We start from the raw sequence: 19,329 nt of genomic DNA, 5'->3' as shown, positions 1-19,329 counted from the left end.
TTTTATTCCATCTATTTCGTATTTACATGGTAAGCTTTTTTTATCTAGTGAGTCAAAAACCATCTTCCTTTTGCTCTTCTTCTGGCAAGCACCTTTTGACCGCCTTTTGTTCTGAGTCTGGCCAAAAAGCCAAATGTTCTTTTCCGCTTCAACGTATTTGGCTGGTACGTGTTTCCTCTGGATTTGTATCTCCTTTGCACAAGGCCGAGCAACGACTGTAACGGTGAAATAGTTGGTGTTGCAGGCTGGGTGAGTGAGAGCTGCCGAGGGAGCGCTTGTGTAAGCCGCGGAATATGACCGGGCTGTCTAAACACGTTGCTGAGCTGTGCTTTGAGGATATGTTGCAACATGACGCTTGGGGGTTGAATTGAACCTTGATATGGTGCGGAGCTGATCTGGATGGTGATTTTTTTTCCACTCTCTCTGCAATGTACGGTAAGGAGTTTTTTAGCGTATTTATCATCACCAACCCGCACGTTACTCATTTGCTCCAACATCAAGAGACAATGCCAGGGCTCCACGGCGACAGCAGAAGAGCTGTCCCTTCGACTTTAAACTCACCAACAACTGTTCACATAGACGCCACTGTGCTGCTCCTGGATAGCAAAGCAGAGGCACTCGTGTCCCAGTTTATTACCGTTAGCGAGCACAACAACAACCCTATAACGCAGCAGGAGCAGAACCAGAGCACCGGGTTTGCTGCTGACAAGGAAAGCCTGGCTAAGTTATCGCAGTTGAAGCGAATACAGAGAAGTTTACGAGGCTTGCCACCGCTCTTGTCGGATAAAATGGCGACATCTTCTAGTGCCGCTGAAATCGAGGATGGCGCTAAAAAAAAAAAGATTGTGTTTGATGAATAGAAATTCTGCTGTCATGGCGTGGGATACGGAAGCGGTCGCTCGCAGCTCAGTTTCAAAGACTATATAGGCTTCAAGTTACAAGCTAGATCAGCAATAGCTTTGGCATTGGGTGGCTGGCACACACTCTGGTGGTGCACCGATGAGCAGTTCCTTGAAAAAAGTCGTGTAATTTGCCGCAAAATCTCTGTCTCTTGTTTACCTCTGCCTGACGCGTAGGGATCAGTTTTTGCAACAAAATCAACCTGAACCAGGCTTACATCCAAACTGCTGCTCTATGTTTACAACCTCACTCCTCCCGGATGAAAAGGAAACTCGACGCCAGCGACAACTCGTTTATCAACAACAGCGATTATGAGTCGGATAAAGCCGCAAGCGAGCATGAAGACGAGGCTCCTTCGAAAAGTGAGGACGCGGAAGGAGAGGAACATGAAGGCAATGAAGGACCAACAAATATGCTAGACCCCGGTAAAGTGGAAATTGATGCGCCACTCGCAGAACATGTTGAGGGTGCAGAAACTGCTGAAGCTAGCCACGGAACGCCAATGCCAGAGCCACTGCCGTCGGTGGTCAACCACCCGCTGCAAACCACGTGCGCCACTCCCACAAAGCCTCGACTAGTCATTGATCGGTTGGCCTTGACCAACTTCAAGTCGTACGCCGGTCGACAGCTCATCGGGCCCTTCCACTCCTCATTCTCGTCAGTGGTTGGCCCCAACGGCAGTGGCAAGTCCAACGTCATTGACGCGATGCTATTTGTGTTTGGATTCAAAGCCAGCAAAATGAGACAGGGAAAAATATCCGAGTTGATACACAACTCGGGCACCAGTCGGCCGGAGTATTGCCAGGTCGATATACACTTTAAGATGGTCTATGGCGACCCCATCCTTCAAGGAGCTGGTAATGTACCAGACTCAAGCTTGGTCGTCTCCAGAAAAGCGTTCCAGAACAACCAGTCGGCGTACTATATCAACGACAAGAAGAGCACATACACCGAGGTGACCTCATTGTTGAAAAAACAAGGCATTGACTTGGAGCACAAGCGGTTTTTGATTCTTCAAGGCGAGGTCGAGTCCATAGCGCAAATGAAGGCAAAGGCCGAGAAGGAGGGCGAAGACGGCCTACTTGAGTATTTGGAAGACATTATTGGAACGACCAAGTACAAGCAGTTGATTGAAGATACAACCACTGAGATTGAAGAGCTCAACACTATATGCCAGGAAAAGTCAGATCGGTTGGAGTTTGTGGAAAAGGACAAAAGTTTGTTGGAGGAGAAAAAGGCTGAAGCTTTAAAGTTTTTGGACCTCGAGCGGAAATTGAACCACTTGATGGGGCTCCAGTTCCGTTGCAACGCACAGCGGTACAGACTGCAGATGCAAGAGGAGGAGCAAGAAGCAAGCGAGTTGAGGGGAAAGTTGCAGGAGAGAACAGAAGCAGTCGCGGAGGTCACTAAACAGATCACCACCGAGAAGGAAAAGCAGCTGCAAACCACCAAGGAGCTAAAGCGATTGACCACTGAGATGGATCGTTTGAGCAAACAACGCAAGGACTTGAACAAGCAAAACGTTGCTTTTGAAGAAAAGTCAAAAAACATGGACGCCAAGATCAGGAAAGCAAACAAATCCGTGGCGTCGCTGACTGCATCTTTAAACAAGGCAAAGCAGAGCTTATCCACTTATGCCAACTCCTCTGCACAGTACAAAACCGAGATTGAGACGCTAACTTTGAAATTACTGGCACAGGAGGACAAGATGGCCGAGATGAGGGCAAAGCTAACAGCGAGGACCTCCGTGTTTACGCAGGAGATTGAAACCTTGCAGACACGGTTGGAGCCGTGGACGTCCAAAATCAAGGAGAATGAAAGCAAAGCCCAGTTGGTTGCAACAGAGATCAACATGCTCGAGAGCCAAATGAATAGTAAACGGACCCAGCTAGAGCAAAGCAAGCGACGGCTCAGAGATATCAAAGCAGAGGGTAAATCCAAGGAAGCAGAGTATCAACAGAAGGAGCGAGACTTGGAAAAGATTACCGAGCAGTGGGCTCTCGGCGAGGAGCAGACCAGTTTGTTAAAAGCCGGGTTGGACAAGTTGAAGCTGCAAATCTCCAAGAACAAAAACAAGCTCCATGACTCGCTTGCTATTTTGCAATCCAAGGAAAACAAAAACAGCGTGCTAGCATCTCTAAGCAAATTGGCAAAGTCCGGCAGGGTTGAAGGTTTCCACGGACGACTAGGCGACCTTGGCCGCATTGACGCAAAATATGATGTCGCAATCTCAACAGCGGTCCCAGGTTTGGACAGCATGGTTGTCGATTCCGTTGAAACCGCCCAGGCCTGCATCGAGTACTTGCGAAAAAACCGACTTGGATATGCTAGCTTTATATGTCTCTCCAAGTTGAGCAAGTTTGACTTGTCCCCGATAAACACGCCTGGCGACCCATCCAAGGTCAAGCGGCTCTTTGACCTCGTTGACCCACTTGATTCGAAATTTGCACCGGCATTCTTTAGCAAGATGTTCCACACGTTGGTCGCGCCCGACTTGAAAGAGGCCAAGGCCGTCGCCTACGGTGCTAAACGGTGGAAGGTGGCCACCTTGGATGGGCAAGTGATTGACACTTTTGGCACAATGTCAGGCGGTGGCAACTATATTCAAAAGGGGGCCATGAAGTTGACGTCCTCGCGCAGTGAGGATACCAACGAGGTTGAGGAACTGGACTTGGAGCTGTTGCGGGGGCGGATATCGGAGTTGGAGAGCAAGTACGATGACACGAGCAAGCAGTATAACGAGAGCGTGGCCGCGCTAAAGCAGGTGAAAAAGCTCGAGCCGGAAACACGGCGGGCGCTTGAAAAGTTAAAGTTGGACATTGCCGGGCTTGCATCAGAGATGAAAGAGATTGCTCAGTTGAGGAGAACCTTGTCCATAGAGCAAGAGGAGATGGACGCCACGAACCCCTTTGAAGCGCAGATTACGGACAAGCGCGAGCAGCTAGCCGTGTTGCACCGGGAGAAATCCATATTGCAATCTGAAATGGCCGAGTCGGAAACGCGCATTTCGGAGCTAGAGCGGAAGATCATGGAGGCGGGAGGTGTCGATTTAAAAGTGCAAAGCTCCACGGTTGATAGTATAAAGAAGCAGATTTCTATAACCAACGACAAGACCAGTGGGGACAGAATTGCGGTGAAGAAGTTGGAAAGCGATATTGAACGGCACACGCGAAACATTGACGAAGAAACGCGGGTCTTGGCAGAGTTGGAAGCGGCGGTCAAGGAGTTGAAAGAGTCACAAGCCGTGGTGGTGGAACAGATGCAGTCTTTGGAAGTGCAAATGGAGGTGTTGAATCAGCAAAAGCAAGAAAAGGATGAGCAGCTTGAAGTAGCGCGTTTGGAGATTGAGGAGAAACAGGCCGAGATTGCTGACTTTGAACAGTTTAAGGTTGAGATAAAGAACCAATTGGAGAAAGTAGAGGGACATTTGGAAAAGATGCGGCGTTTGGTCGCCCAGAACGAGCAAGCTCTAGACTCGATACCGGTGCGGGACCTCACTCCCTATATTTACTGGCTTCCGGACCACGAGCAGTCCACATATACCACGCCACTATTAGATAACGAGTCTGACGACGACATCGACATTGACGCTGTCAACTCCGAAGTGGAAGAGATTGAAAAGTACATGTCGACTGTGCGTGTGGATGTCGAGATCTTGAGGGAGTACGGGACCAAACTCGCAGAGTGCAAGGAGAGAAAAGACGATTTAAACAAAGCCATTGGCGATCGAGACGAGAAGCGCGACTACTGCGAGGATATGAAGAGAAAGAGACTCGACGAGTTCATGCAAGGATTCAGCGACATCTCCTCGACACTAAAGGACATGTACCGGATGATCACCATGGGAGGCAACGCCGAGTTGGAGTTGGTGGACAGCTTGGACCCCTTTTCCGAGGGCATCTTGTTCAGCGTGATGCCGCCGAAAAAGTCGTGGAAAAACATTTCCAACTTGTCTGGCGGCGAAAAGACGTTGAGCCTGTTGGCATTGGTGTTTGCTTTGCACAAATACAAACCCACGCCGCTTTATGTGATGGATGAGATCGACGCCGCATTGGACTTTCGCAACGTGTCTATTGTGGCAAACTATATAAAGGAGAGGACCAAAAACGCCCAGTTTATCGTCATTTCCTTACGGAACAATATGTTTGAGTTGGCGCAAAAGTTGGTGGGGATCTACAAAATCGACAACAAGACCAAAAGTGTGCCAATCATGAACATCGAACTAGCCGAAATGTAACTTATGTAATATTCAAGCTTTCTTTCTTCCAACTAGGTTCCACAGCACATGCATATCCCTTCTCATGCTTTCTCTTTAGCACAAAGTATGTGTCCAACACATCAATCATCTCCACCATCGATTTCGCAGCATTCACTCTCTTGACCACTTTTTTCGACACTGGCATATTTTCCAACAACTGCAGTACGTGGTGTTGCGATAACTTGAATGGCAAGCCGTAGCTCGTGGTCAACGCCATAAACACCTCGACTGCACTCCAGGGTGTTTGGTCCTGACCCGTGAAAAGTGCCGGGTTTGCTAGTATCCCTCGTGCCGACATGACACCGTCGGCACCGGTATAAGCTGCGATTCTCCGACAATCGTCCAATGTGAAGCAGTCGCCGTTGGCGATCACAGGAACCGTTTTAATGTGCAGCCTCACCATCTTGATTGCGTCCAAGTCAACAGGGGTGGACGACCGGGTGGTCTTTGTGCGGCCGTGGATGGTGATGATGTCGGTGCCCGCAGCCTCCACAATCTTGACAAACTCGATGGTTTCATTCACGTCGCTGTGTATTCGGATTTTTGTGTCAATGCAAACAGAACCCCCGTACTTGGCCTTGGCCGCTGAGATCATCGCTGCCACGAGATGCGGCTCGCTCATCAACGCAGCCCCGATCCCTTCCCGGATCTGGTCCTTTATGGGGCATCCGCAGTTGATCCCAACCCCGTCCACATGCGGCAAGATCATATCGATGAATTTCATGAAGTCCTCCACGTTGTTGACGCCCACTTGCACTATGACGCAGTGGTCCCGGGCGTTTGTAGTAAAGTCCGAATACCGAGCCATATCGTTGCGGACAAACTCACGAGCTAGTATCATTGGCGTGTAGACTATATCCACATTGTAGAACCGGCATAGCTCACGGAATGGGAGTTTGGAGTACCTGACCATGGGGCCTGCGACGCACACTGGCCGGTTCTCTAGTTTGCATCTTTGTATAATCGCCGTGGGCCTGTTCTCTGCCGGTCTCGAGGGAACTGTCATTGAGGGAATTGCACAGTTGCAGCTGAGATGAGATGAAATCTGTGCAAATACACAAGTGATGATCTGCTACACCAGCTTTAGGTACAGTCACGTGAGTAGAGTCCCACTCTAGAATATTTTCAATTTGCAAGTTACAGATAAGCAGTTGATGGAAATTTCTTTAAATAATACAAGTATATAGAAGCCAAAAAAAAAAAAAAAAAAAAAGAAAAACAAGAGAAGAAAGATCCCGCATCCTGGCCTCACTACTCCTCCTCCGAGCTTTCAGACGACACGGCATCGTCGTCGGAGCTTTCTTCATGCTTGATACCCATAAGACCGTTACTTTCTGTCTGCGCATGCCCGTTGCCCTCGTCAAACAATGCCAACTGCGACCTCAAATGCGCCAACTCGTCTAGATTGGTTCCCGACTTGTTGCCCTTCTTTTTGATCTTGACTGCCGCCTTTTCGCCGAATAAAAAGTCGTACAACTTCAACACCGTGGAGTCACCCAATTGGTCCATATCCAACTCCACTTCGTCCTCGTTGCTGATTTGCACGTCGTCCTGGATGATTTTGATCAACGCATTGAGCTTTTTGTCGGACAACGTAGGCACAACCTCGGAAACCTGTTTTTTCATTTCGTATGTGACAACCGGTTGCGGCGGCGTGAGTTTCACCTGGCTAACGGGCGGCACCGACGACTCCTTTCGCTTCGCCTTTGAGCCGCGCTTGGCAGTCGACAGTGCTGCTTTCTTCTTTTTCTTTTTAGCCGCTTGCTGCTCGCGCAATTTTTTCAAGTGGTCTTTCTTCATCTCGTCCAACTCCTTCTTCATTCTCGTCAACTGGTTCTCGAGAAACTGGATCGCGGGCACGTCGGCAATCATGGCCTCGGTTATCTCTTCCTCTTCCTCGCTCGACACCTCCTCTTCCTCCACTTCTGAAGCGGGGGGTGTTGGCTCGGGCACCGGTTTGTTGACCCATTTTTTATCAAACACGGCCTCAAGGCGGTGGCCCATCATGTTGACCTCGGTTCCCTCGGGGTTGAACGCATAGCAGTTTTTAAACACCAACCGCACGTCTCTTTCAAAATCATCTGCGCTGTCGTACTGGTTGTTTGTCAACTTGGACTGAATGGTACCGAGGTCCATGGGCTCCTTGACAACTTGGTGGTAGTTGGGGATGTTCAAGCTTACGGCATCCACGGGCGCCAAGAAGGGAAAGTTGTAGTTGTAGTGCTTTTTCGACGTCAACTCCTTGATGGTTTGCGCGCAGAATCTTAGTTCCGCTGCAAATTTTTTCTTGCGAGGCCTCACGTCGTAAGGTAGTTCTTTTGATTTCGGTGGGTGCACCGCTCTTCTTGGCCGTGCGGCGGCAACAGAGTCCGCCCTTCGTTTGTTGATGTCGGGAGACACTGCCTTTGTTTCTGTGACTCCCTGTGGTAATTCCCTCGGGGGCATGTTGAGCATGAGCTTTTCAAACTGGGCCTGGATGTTCAACGCCATTTTGGAGATGGACGCAGCCTCACCGTTGAACTTTTGGCAGTTTTCAATGATGAGATTGAAATCGCTGGTGAACTGCTCCGCACTCTCGTAGGCCTTCACGTGCAACTTCCGTTCTATAGTGGACAAGTCCATGGGGCGTTTTATGAAGTTGTAGTATAATGGGATGTTTAGTTTGACAGTGTCGACTGGGAGATGGAAAGGGGTGGAGTCTTTTAATCTCTTGATGCCCTTGATTGTAGTTAGGGCGTACTTGTATTGGTGGGCAGGCATGGGATCCGCGGGCAAGTTGTCCATATCTGGTTCCGCTGGTGGTTTGGCTGCGGGTGTGGGAGCAGAAGCCGTAGGAGGTGAGGTGGTTGCAGTAGGCTGCGTGGTTGCTGCAGCCTCCTCCTGCTGATCAGGAACCTGACTTGAGTCTCCATTCCCGTTTGTCTCCTCCGTCTCCACAGTCTCCTCAACTTGTCCATTTTCAGTCCTTTGCTTCTTCGAGCCCTCCTCGGCAGCAGAATCTTCCTCTCGCTCATCTAGTTTCCGTTTCTCCGGCGACTGAAACTCGTGATCGGTGGACATGATGGACTCTATTGTAGAAATCTTGCCATGTGCAGAAGTCCCTATTTTTTTGTTTTCTTTTTTTTTTTTCAAATGGTGGTGAAAATCTATCTCTCTCCTTTGTACCTGTGTTGTGAAAAATCGATGGAAAAATTGAATTGTATTTATACTGCTGGCTCAATGTTGTTTGTTTTTTTAATTTTTTTTTTTCCAGTCGCAATTCTCGCTCTTGAGTCGTTTACTTGTAAAGTTCCAACGCCACCTTCTCCAACGTATAGACTTTACCGTGGAAGAAGACAAAAATTATATCCCCTGGTGTCTCTTTTTTTTTTTTGCCACCTTGCCCTGTACTTGTTTAAAGTAGTTCTCATGGCGGTGTCATTCTCTCGGGGCTGGTGGATTAGCCAATAGTAAAACCAAGCTTGAAATTCAGCTGAGGGGGGGTATTTCGTGGTAGACTCCCTGTTGACTATTACTTTTTTTTTCTCACCGATGGGTCACATGATTAAAAGATTCATCGTGTGCGCTGTACCGTTGGTGCCAGTACTAAACCTTTTCCGACCAAAACTCAAGCCTAGTAACATCTGTCGGAGTACCTCACCACTGTTGACTATGTAATTGCATTTATTAGGTTATCTAGGTAGGGGCTGGGCGATACATGTTGGAGGCAACAAACTTATGGGTGACGATTCAGTGGGGGAAAAAAAAAAGGAGCCAGCAAGATTATTTTTTTATTTTGTTTTTCTGTCGACACCAGATGCATACGCGTGTTGGCTTGGTAAGGTAGAGAGTTTGAACTATTTTCAGTACTGATACAACGTTGCTCGTTACTCTTCACATTTACTATTACATGTTGATACAAAACGCATTCCGTCAATTGTTATAAATGAACAGTTAAAAGATCATTGATGGAAAAGCCTTTGTTGCAAGTGGGACACCTCCTCAACCGCGCAGCTAGCCGTTCTTGCGTGCATTTGGAGCAAAACACATGCCCACACACGGTTATCGCCGTGTCTTTCCAGTTCTTTGTGCACACCGAACACTTTGCAATCGACCGCAACGCCTCCAACTGTTGCTCGTCTTCTTGGATGATTGAGTCGGTGTTGTTGGTTCGGTACTTGTTGATTAAGCTCTCTGCGTTTGCAAACTCTTTTCTTAGTGAGTCCAACTGTAAGCTTTGTTTGTTCAATTGGTCTTTCAATTCCACCACCTCCGTGGTCATGGAAACGATCTTGGCCTCTTTTCGTTCCACATCTTTCTCTAGGGAGTCCTTGATGACGTTTAAGTTTTTGATACTATCTTGCAAGTTATAGTTATCCTGCAACGAGTTTTCCTTGATGATCTTGTAGTCGACAATTGACTTTGTCAAGACCTCGATTTTGTTGAGATAGTTCAGCTCAAGCTCGGTGAAACTCTTTACCAAATCCTGCGACTTGGCAACTTGCTGCTTCAATACCTTATTTTCACTGCTGAGCGAGTCCTTGAGTCTCATCGATGCAAAGTATTTCTGGTCCGCCTTGTTTTTTTCAATTGTTAGCTTCTTCACTTGGTTTTCGTGGTCTATTGCTGTGGACATTTTCTTCATAGCAAACTCTCTGGTTTGCTTAAATGCACTTTCGATTTCCTTAATTTCGTTATTTAGGAGTTCGATTTTAGCATCTCCGCTAACTTCAACTCGACTCTGGATGAGCTCATCGATCCTCTTTGAGTACACCGCATTCAACTCGAGAAGTGCCGCGGCAGTCTTTTGGTCTTCAATTTGCTTGGATAGCAACGTATTTTTGCCCAAAAGCTCGTCGCGTGTTGTTCTCACGCGGACCAAGTCCTGCTCTACTTTGGCCAAGGTCTGCTTCAAGCTCTCATTCTCCTTGACAATATCAGCCTCTATCAAGCTTTTGAGCTCGTTGTGTTTTTCTTCAAACTCGGTCAACTTTGCGACATTCACCGTGTTTAGTTTGCTGACTTTGCTAATCTGCTCCTGCAAGGACTGGTTGTTTTTAACAATCTTTTTGTAAATCACATTCTCCTGCAAGTCGGACTCGTCCAAGTTGTGTATCTTGCTCTCCAACGCGGTGGTTTTCAACAAAAGGGCCTTATTCGAGCCTGTCATTTCCTCGAGCTGACTGTTTAGCACCTGGTTGCACGACTTTAGCTGCTCAAGCTCCAAGTTTAATTTCTCCCATTGCTCGTCGCCTACATCGCGAGAGTTTCCGTTTTGGTCACCACTCGGCACAGGCTGCGGTGTTTCCTCTTTGACTTTTACATCTTCACTAACTTCCTTCCGACTGTCGTCGACTCTCTTTAGCGTCTTTGACGCGTTGCGTTCTCGCAGGTTGATCAAACCAAGGATTTCCTTTTGCAACTGGTCAACTTGCACCAAGAGCGACTCATTCTCCCTCGCTAGTATCTGGTTCTGGCTTTTGATGGAACTCAACTGTTGGAGCTTTGTTGCGTCAAAGTTTAGAGGCAACGTTGACGACAATGCTCTTGACACTGCTCGTCTTAGCTGTTCTAGCTTTTCGTCATCCGTTGATTCTGGAAACGGCACCAACACATCTTCATTGGTCCCTTCGTTATTGTCAAACAACGCCAATATCTGGTTGTACCATGCCGTCAACACGGTAATGACATGTTTGACTCCCTCGGACTCCATCGAGAGCCGTTTCGCCTTGCCTTGCAATTTGAGTACTTGCTCTTTATAGTTGAGCATCTGTCTGTAGATGGCCTCCTTTTTGAAATAGACAACGTCGGCCTGGCTGAGCGGGCCCTCGGTGCTGAGCTCATCTAGCACCTTGGCTTTCTTTGACGGTAGATGGTCTGTCTCAGGTGACCTCTTTCTATCATTGTCCAGGCTCATTGAAATCGCGGCGGTTTCTTAACTTGTATTTGGATATAATATGTGTTTGCAACAGATTGTTCTGTTCTAGATGAATATTCTGGTGCTGTTTAAAGAGACTGAATTTTTCTTTTCCATTTTCTTGATACTACCACTTGGGATCTTTTTTATGGCAAGTCACACGACCGTACGCTTTTAAACCTTCATGGCCGGGAATCGAAGCGGATGTTGAGATACGATTGTTGAACGTGCCATCGGTTCCGTCGACTCGTTGTGGGCAGGAGGCAAGACATGCACTGCGTTGATATGGCCTCACTTGTATCATAAAGCTCTAGCTCTCTATGGCCATAAGGGGAACTGCAGAGCTGTGTCAATAGCAACAATCTGCATGCCAGACTCTCCTTTTTCCCAATCACAGTAGTTGCACTTGCTCATTCACAATCATTTCCTGTGTTTGAGAAAGTGAAAAACATGAGCACCACGGGGGTTTACATTTGTTGAAACCACCATGTAGATGAGGTGTCAGAAGATTACCACGCATAAAAATATATGATGAAATTTGCACCAAAATTTTGGGAAAACTTTACCAGTTGCAGCAAAACTCGAGAAAACAGAATAAAGTCATCTTCCGTCTAATACAGTCAGAGCGAGTAGCTCATGGACCTGTTTTACAGGATAGGGTATGACTTTGCAAAGCTCATTGGGAAGTCACGTGATGGCTGCAAATCGGTACTGACACCCATTTCGAATCCCGCAAAGCGCAAATCAAAAAAAAAGCAAAAGATTAACAGCATAAAATGCGTCTTGAAAATTAAATACAGGTACAAACTCACCCTACTTCATTCTCCTCATATCCCTTCTCCATGCACCTGCTATCGCGGATTCTTATTCTTCTCACAGCATTGTTGAGCTGCTGCTTGGGTGTCAAGGACCATCTCTTCAAAAGCTGTCACCAGGCAGGGTTTTGCCACCGCAATCGACACTATGCCAAGCAAGTACTGCTTGATCCCGCTTTTCAGAGCCCTTACCAAGTTTTGAAAGACTCGATTAAGGTTGAGGATGGGGTTTTGAGTGGAGAGATTGAAAAGACCCTTGCGAGTGCTGCACCAGCTGTGTTTCCCTTTGAAATCAGCATCGTTGAAAACAGCTTCAGATTCAAAATGGACGAAAGGAGACCCATGAGTGAGGGCTTGGTGAATCCTAATAGATACAACGAGGCCTCTAACTGGGCGTTCAAGGATAGCCCCAGTCCACAGCAGTTTCGGCTAAAGAGACTGGATAACGAGATCACCGTCATATACCCCAGACACGAGGTTGCCATTCAGCTCAACCCGGTCACGTTTACATTTTTTTACGACGGAAAGGAGCAGATTGTCGTCAACGGAAAGCAGTTGCTCAACATTGAGCATTCCAGATCAAAAGAGAACAACCAGGAAAATCTTTTTCCTCAAGAGTCCGACTTTGATATGTTTTCCGATAGCTTTGCCGACTCAAAAGGTGATAGGTTGCCCCTTGGACCTGAGGCGGTGGCACTCGACTTTACCTTGGTTGGGTTCGAAAGCCTCTACGGCATCCCCGAGCATGCAGACTCCATGCTTTTGAAGGATACCAAAATGCATGAGCCATACAGGCTCTACAACGTGGACATTTTTGAATACGAGGTCGACTCGCGGTTGCCAATGTACGGGTCGATCCCATTGGTCATGGCAGTAAACGGCAACGTGGCAGCGGGGATCTTTTGGATCAACAGCGCCGACACCTACATCGATATCGAAGAAGACACCCGCGCGTCATCAGTGCATTGGATGTCGGAAAACGGCATTTTGGACTTTGTGGTGATTATTGAGGATAGTCCGCGGGATGTTAACCAAGTCTACGGCAAGCTTACCGGAAACACGCAGTTGCCCCTATTGTCAAGTCTCGGCTACCACCAGTGCCGGTGGAACTACAACGACATCAAGGATGTGTTGGAGGTCAACTCTAAATTCGACGAGTACGAGATACCCTATGACACCATCTGGCTTGACATTGAATACGCCGACAATAAAAAGTATTTTACATGGCACCCGGAGAACTTTGCTGAACCGGGAGAGATGTTGCAGGAGTTGAACCGGAGCAGCCGGAACTTGGTGGTGATTATTGACCCTCACATTAAAACCGGCTACGAGGTGAGCAATGAGTTGGTCACGAGAGGTATAGCAATGAAAAACGCCGACAACCAAGTGTATTATGGACACTGCTGGCCCGGTGAGTCTGTTTGGGTGGACACCATGCACCCGGAGAGCCGAAGTTTCTGGGACGAAAGCCATCGAAAATTCATGATTTCTGACAGGTACAAAAACTTGCACCTCTGGAATGACATGAACGAGCCATCGGTGTTCAGTGGACCGGAAACAAGTGCCCCCAAGGACAACATCCATTATGGCCAGTGGGAGCACCGGTCTATCCACAACGTGTTTGGGTTGACCTACCACGAGGCGACATTTCAGTCCTTGCTTGCACGATTGCCCACTCAGCGACCGTTTATATTGACTAGGTCGTATTTTGCCGGCAGTCAGAGGACAGCTGCCATGTGGACCGGCGATAATATGTCGAAATGGGAGTATTTGAAAATATCCATCCCCATGGTGTTGACCTCCAACATAATGGGGATGCCATTCGCCGGGGCAGATGTTGGTGGGTTCTTTGGCAATCCCTCGCCAGAGTTGCTCACCAGATGGTACCAAGCTGGTATTTGGTATCCATTCTTCAGAGCGCACGCTCACATTGACTCACGAAGAAGGGAGCCGTGGATGGTAGAGGAGCCATACTTGTCGAGTATCAGAAATGCCATCAGATTGAGGTACGCGTTGCTTCCTGCTTTTTACACGAGCTTTTACCACGCTTCCAGAAACGGGTCCCCCGTGATTAAACCGTTGTTTTACGACTACCAAGGCCTGAAGGACAAGGTGACGTTTGAGGTTGACGACGAATTTTTCCTTGGCGATACTGGGATATTGGTAAAGCCTGTTACGGATGCAGGTGCCAAAGAAGTGGAGTTTTTCCTTCCTCGAGATCACGAGGACATCTACTACCACTTTGCAAACGGGGTGATTGGAGAGAGACTAAACTCCCATCGGTTCAGTGTCGAGCTCAACGATGTTCCCATGTTGCTCAAAGGCGGGTCAGTGGTGCCAATGAAGCTGAGGTATAGGAGATCCACCAAGTTGATGAAGCACGACCCCTACACTTTGGTGGTGGCGTTGGACAAACAGGGAAAGGCGCAAGGGTCGTTATATGTCGACGACGGCGAAACCATTGGTGGCGAGTTTACATACATTAGGTACAAAGTTGACGAAAGGAAAGGCATTCTGGTGGAAAAGGAGGGAAATTACACACTTGCAGTCAACGTTGAAAGAATTGTCATTGTGGGAATCAAGAACAAAGTGGGTTCGGTGAGTACAGGCAAGCTTGTCGACGAGGGCAGGGGCAGAATCACAATAGTCAAACCTCATGAGTTTCCAATTGTGTTCAACAACAATGCCCGAGCCGGACACGACGAATTGTGATTATGTGTGGTATGTAGTGAACACGTTTGTGGCTGCAAAGAGACTAACTTCTTTCTTCAACTCTACTTAACGGCGGTGCCATGTCTTCACATGTAGCCCCAACCCCTATATCTGACATGCCTTGTTTTTGGCATCCAATCCCTCCTACGTTTTGTTTAGAGTAATTAGTCCATGCTATACAGTGCGGAAGTATATGTATCGTGTATTAAAGGAGACTACTATTATTAGTAAAAGGGAGACAGTGACTGAGGGAGAGCGAAAAAAGATCAACACTTTTTGGAACTTACCACCAGAGCACAAGTATAGGGAACTGCCACTACTAGACTCTATAAGGTGATTTGTAGCTGCAGAACTCTCAAACTACACTGGTAGCTCACACATTATACATTCTGGTCCCAAGTTATTTATCAACCTCCTTCCACCCGTTTACCCCGATTCAGAGGCCTGCTTTTTGCTCCTTCCGCCGACTCATGATTACATCCACAACATCACCTAGCCAGCGAAGCCAATAATTTTAGAATACAAGCCCGTCCCATTTCTATCATGTCGGTTCCTCCTTCTACAACCACATCGTTGAAGCACACCATTGCTCCCAACTCCACGCTTGCTACAACGTCAAGCTCCAACCAGAGCGGGTCCAACGACTTTGTCAAAAAGCTATTTCTCATGCTTCAAGAAGATAGTTATAAGAACATTGTCAAATGGACCCAAAACGGGGACAGCTTTGTGGTGATCAACACAAACAACTTTACAAAGGACATTTTGCCACGCCACTTCAAACATTCCAATTTTGCAAGTTTTGTTAGACAATTGAACAAGTACGACTTTCATAAAGTCAAGATTCCAAACGAGGCCAAACTGAGCTACCCTTATGGCGAAGACGCTTGGGAGTTTAAACATCCCGACTTTAGAATCAACGACCGAGAATCGTTGGACAATATCAAGAGGAAAGGCCCCACTACAAAGAAAACCGGCGGAGCGTCTCCATCGTCTTCCAACAACGGATCAAAGCCTACAAGTGCAGCTATCAAGAAGAACCCCAGCCTATCAGAAGTGAATGTGGAGACAGCAGCAAACGATTCCACCAGGGTCCCCCTTCCACAGAGCTCACACCCAGCTAGCAATCACAACTACATCCAGCTAAGTCAGTCGCAGAACCATTTGAGAGAGCAAGTTGACGCTCTCAAAGAGAGCAACCAGGTGCTAAGCCAGGAAAATGCAGTGCTACAAAAGAAATACAAGACGTTGGTGGACCACATTGTCTCCATAAATTCCTTCAACGAGCGGTACTACCGCTCCATGAGCCTCTTGATCAATGTCTTGTTGCAGTCTGGGATCAAAATTCCGCCGTTGGACTTTCCACCACCAAATGCCCTTGGCCCCGGCCCTTTTACTCACCCGGACCCAAACGCCAGCATGTCCACGGCCAACCACTTGGGCTCGCTCTCGGCAACGTCGCTTCCCAGTATATCGCAGCATTTGCAGCTGCAGTCGCCGCGAATCCCACCGCACCTCCAATCGCCCGTGGTTTCAACGCAATCGATGCAGCCGTCTGGCGGCGCCTCCACAATGGGAATGACTCAGCCAATACCTTCCCACCTAGTTGGAGCCCTGCAACAGCCACTGCAACCAGCGGTTCTCAACAACAACCGCTCCCTTTCCATCCCGAGTGGCCGTCCGCCGCAAACAGCATACTCCGCCACCAGTCCCATTAGCGGTCTTGCCACGCTCTCGCGCCTGCTGTCGGTGACACAAGCGAACCAAGCATTTCTTCCAACCAAGTCTGCCAACCAGACACTAGACCGAACTCAGTCCATGGATGATGTCCACCAGGGGCCACCACCACGAGGTTCAAACAGCGGCCAAACGCTTGACCAGCAGCCGCCTCACTTACACCGGCACCAGCAGCACCAGCACCAGCACCAACACCAGCAGCACCAGCACCAGCACCAACACCAGCAGCACCATGAGAACCACCAGCAAAGCTTGTCCTCCTCATCGCAGACCAACCCCGGAACTGCTCCTGAAGACTATGTGCATGCGTCGCCAGCGAACAACAAACCCCTCTCTCCCTTGACCAGTTCATCGGCGTCACCAAAAACCAATGTGCTACCACAGACCAGCACCACTTCCATTGCCAACCCAAAGTTCCATGTTCTCTTGGTTGAGGACGACAATGTGTGCATTCAGTTGTGTCGCAAGTTTTTGGTAAAGTACGGGTGTCAAGTCACCGTTGTCACCGACGGCCTCAATGCCATCTCCACGGTGGAAAACACCAAGTACGATCTCGTGTTGATGGACATAGTCATGCCCAATTTGGACGGAGCCACAGCGACGAGCGTGATTCGCTCGTTTGATACCAAGACGCCGATTATTGCCATGACGGGCAACATCGAGGATAACGACCTTGTGACGTATTTGCAAAACGGGATGAGCGATATCTTGGCCAAGCCGTTTACAAAGGACGACTTGTACTCGATTTTGGCTAAACATTTGTTGAAAGATGGAGATGAGAGTGAAGAGCCAATGAACAAGAAACTGAGATTAGAATAGTTTTTTAGTCTATTAGTCTATGGAATGCAATGTCAGAAAACGCGTTGCCCCAGGGTGTTTTCTTGTTGAAGCTGTTTTTGTATCGTGTGATCTCTACTCCGTGGAAGTGCACAGCATTGAAATTGTAAACTATTTCTGGCTCTTTGAATTTGCGGCTATTTCTCTTTTTGTTTGTGACAGGGGTAAACCCGTCGTTACAGGAGCCGTCATCTGAGTAATGCACAAGAACAGCCATGGTCGGATAGAGGGAAGCTAGCTTGCGCTTTGTTAGTCGGTCCGTGTGAGCAATGATGTCGTTGCCTAGAAACACCATTGGCTTGTCGGTGACTAGTATTTGCTCCATCACCTCGAGTGGAGCATGGGGGATATAGTATAGGGTTTCAGGGCCCGCCCCACCGCGATAGTGCTCCTCCACTGTGAACGGCTTGAACAACTCCATATCCAAATCGGTAAACACAGGGTCATAAAGAGACACCTCAGCGATGTTCTTGGTCTCCACCAACTCCAAAAGCAAAGCGTACTGGTACCGAGCATTTGAGCTCTCGCTGGGTGAACCTAAGGCCAAGCACCGGATGTTGGTAAAGTCCCCGCTCAATGACTCTTGAATTTCATGGAAAAAGCTCGAGTTTCGAATTGTCTCCCTGTGTGAAGCTATGCTCAACTGTAGCTGCTCCATTATGCTCTAGTCTGGATGCATTGCCATCTCCTGACTCCGCGGGAACAGAGAAACCAAAGAAAAAAAAAAAAAAGGCGAGAATCCAGTTGCCTTACACGATTGTCACTCTCACTTTTCATCCCTTGAGAAGAGTTCATCCTTGAACCAACTTCACTCAACGCAAGCACCCCCGGCTTTTTCCACATTGTCACCGTCGTTGGATATGCGCAAGTGCAAAATCTTTGTAGGATCGTCGCATCCTGAGTTGGGCCAGTTGGTTTGCGACCGGTTGGGCGTCGAGCCGGCCCCGTGCACCTTGAAAAAGTTTAGCAACGGCGAGACATCGGTCCAGATTGGCGTGAGTGTAAGAGACGAGGACGTTTACGTCATTCAAAGCGGCTCGCCGCACATCAACGACCACATCATGGAGTTGTTGATATTGATCAGCGCATGCCGCGGCGGAAGTGCAAACAAGATTACCGCGGTCATCCCGCAGTTTCCCTACAGCAAGCAGAGCAAGATGAAGAAGCACCGTGGTGCCATTACTGCCAGGATGTTGGCCAACTTGTTGGTGATGGCTGGCGCAGACCATGTTGTCAGCATGGACTTGCATGCAAGCCAGATGCAGGGGTTTTTCACCAAACCGGTGGACAATTTGTTGGGGGCGCCCACGTTGGCCAGGTGGATCCGCCACAACATCCCCGACTGGGAAAACTCGGTTGTTGTTTCCAAGAACCCCGGTGGCACCAAAAGAGTCACGGCGTTGGCCGACTCGTTGAAGATCAACTTTGCCATGATCCACACCGACAGAAGGAGAACCCAGGACGAGTACGCACGCAAGAAGGCGTTGAAGAAGGCCAAGATTATTGCTGAAGACGGTGGGGACGCTACGGAGCAGGACAACATTGTCAACGAGCTTCAGACGGCTCGGATTGTCCAGGGCCACGTGGTGGATGATGACTACCAATTCAAGAGCGAGCGTGCTCATCGGGAGGGTGTTTTGGAAAACAGTGTTCTCTGCGACTCCAACGGCTCGCACTTGACCAAGCCCAATATGTTGGACAGCGATGTGCTTGGTGGGTCGTATAACGCCGCGCAGAACTCGGACGACGAAGATGGGCCCTTGGTTGAGGAAAAGTTGATTACTCTCGTTGGCGACGTCAAGGGCAAAGTCGCCATTATCTTGGACGACATGATTGACAAGCCCAACTCGTTCATTGCCGCGGCGGAGCACTTGAGATTGAACTGTGGCGCCAAAGCCGTTTACGTGGTTGGCACCCACGGGGTGTTTAACGACAGCTGCTTGAGCGCTTTGACCGACTCCAAATGCATCGACAAGATTGTAGTTACCAATACGTATCCGATCCCGAAAGAGGAAATCGAGGCGCACAAGGACAAGCTAGTGGTGATTGACGTTTCGCCAATCTTTGCCGAATGTATCAGAAGAGACCATTTCGGGGAGTCCATATCGGTTTTGTTTGACTCGCTTACAGCCGTGGGGTAGGCTTTGTATGAGTGTGTAGCGGTGAATTTGTTAATG

The 19,329-nt window shown here is 48.5% G+C and overlaps 10 protein-coding genes across 10 annotated transcripts; 5 read left to right on the top strand and 5 right to left on the bottom strand. All coding sequences in view use genetic code 12, as the record gives it.

Annotated features, from left to right (window-relative positions):
- Positions 1–44: 44 nt before the first annotated feature.
- LODBEIA_P00200 (mitochondrial 54S ribosomal protein bL34m) lies at positions 45–350 on the bottom strand (the record flags this gene model as incomplete). The annotated part of the gene is made up of 1 exon (XM_066971950.1): positions 45–350. One exon carries the CDS (start codon positions 348–350, stop codon positions 45–47), a length of 306 nt encoding a protein of 101 aa, XP_066826958.1.
- Positions 351–428: 78 nt separating this feature from the next.
- LODBEIA_P00190 (uncharacterized protein) lies at positions 429–860 on the top strand (the record flags this gene model as incomplete). Its single annotated transcript, XM_066971838.1, has 1 exon — positions 429–860. One exon carries the CDS (start codon positions 429–431, stop codon positions 858–860), a length of 432 nt encoding a protein of 143 aa, XP_066826957.1.
- A 299-nt stretch (positions 861–1,159) lies between these two features.
- On the top strand, positions 1,160–5,137 carry LODBEIA_P00180 (uncharacterized protein; the record flags this gene model as incomplete). The annotated part of the gene is made up of 1 exon (XM_066971727.1): positions 1,160–5,137. The coding sequence occupies one exon, from the start codon at positions 1,160–1,162 to the stop codon at positions 5,135–5,137; it is 3,978 nt and encodes a 1,325-aa protein (XP_066826956.1).
- A 1-nt stretch (position 5,138) lies between these two features.
- Positions 5,139–6,164, bottom strand: LODBEIA_P00170 (uncharacterized protein; the record flags this gene model as incomplete). Its single annotated transcript, XM_066971616.1, has 1 exon — positions 5,139–6,164. The coding sequence occupies one exon, from the start codon at positions 6,162–6,164 to the stop codon at positions 5,139–5,141; it is 1,026 nt and encodes a 341-aa protein (XP_066826955.1).
- Positions 6,165–6,409: 245 nt separating this feature from the next.
- Positions 6,410–8,218, bottom strand: LODBEIA_P00160 (uncharacterized protein; the record flags this gene model as incomplete). Its single annotated transcript, XM_066971505.1, has 1 exon — positions 6,410–8,218. One exon carries the CDS (start codon positions 8,216–8,218, stop codon positions 6,410–6,412), a length of 1,809 nt encoding a protein of 602 aa, XP_066826954.1.
- Positions 8,219–9,077: 859 nt separating this feature from the next.
- On the bottom strand, positions 9,078–11,054 carry LODBEIA_P00150 (uncharacterized protein; the record flags this gene model as incomplete). Its single annotated transcript, XM_066971394.1, has 1 exon — positions 9,078–11,054. The coding sequence occupies one exon, from the start codon at positions 11,052–11,054 to the stop codon at positions 9,078–9,080; it is 1,977 nt and encodes a 658-aa protein (XP_066826953.1).
- An 842-nt stretch (positions 11,055–11,896) lies between these two features.
- Positions 11,897–14,581, top strand: LODBEIA_P00140 (uncharacterized protein; the record flags this gene model as incomplete). Its single annotated transcript, XM_066971283.1, has 1 exon — positions 11,897–14,581. One exon carries the CDS (start codon positions 11,897–11,899, stop codon positions 14,579–14,581), a length of 2,685 nt encoding a protein of 894 aa, XP_066826952.1.
- A 543-nt stretch (positions 14,582–15,124) lies between these two features.
- Positions 15,125–17,134, top strand: LODBEIA_P00130 (uncharacterized protein; the record flags this gene model as incomplete). Its single annotated transcript, XM_066971172.1, has 1 exon — positions 15,125–17,134. One exon carries the CDS (start codon positions 15,125–15,127, stop codon positions 17,132–17,134), a length of 2,010 nt encoding a protein of 669 aa, XP_066826951.1.
- Positions 17,135–17,138: 4 nt separating this feature from the next.
- On the bottom strand, positions 17,139–17,810 carry LODBEIA_P00120 (uncharacterized protein; the record flags this gene model as incomplete). The annotated part of the gene is made up of 1 exon (XM_066971061.1): positions 17,139–17,810. The coding sequence occupies one exon, from the start codon at positions 17,808–17,810 to the stop codon at positions 17,139–17,141; it is 672 nt and encodes a 223-aa protein (XP_066826950.1).
- Positions 17,811–18,012: 202 nt separating this feature from the next.
- On the top strand, positions 18,013–19,293 carry LODBEIA_P00110 (uncharacterized protein; the record flags this gene model as incomplete). Its single annotated transcript, XM_066970950.1, has 1 exon — positions 18,013–19,293. The coding sequence occupies one exon, from the start codon at positions 18,013–18,015 to the stop codon at positions 19,291–19,293; it is 1,281 nt and encodes a 426-aa protein (XP_066826949.1).
- Between the last annotated feature and the right edge of the window lie 36 nt (positions 19,294–19,329).

The sequence above is a fragment of the Lodderomyces beijingensis genome (assembly GCF_963989305.1).
Source record: "Lodderomyces beijingensis strain CBS 14171 genome assembly, chromosome: 1".
NCBI classification, from domain to species: domain Eukaryota; kingdom Fungi; phylum Ascomycota; class Pichiomycetes; order Serinales; family Debaryomycetaceae; genus Lodderomyces; species Lodderomyces beijingensis.
This window is presented reverse-complemented; position numbering and strand designations above follow the sequence as displayed.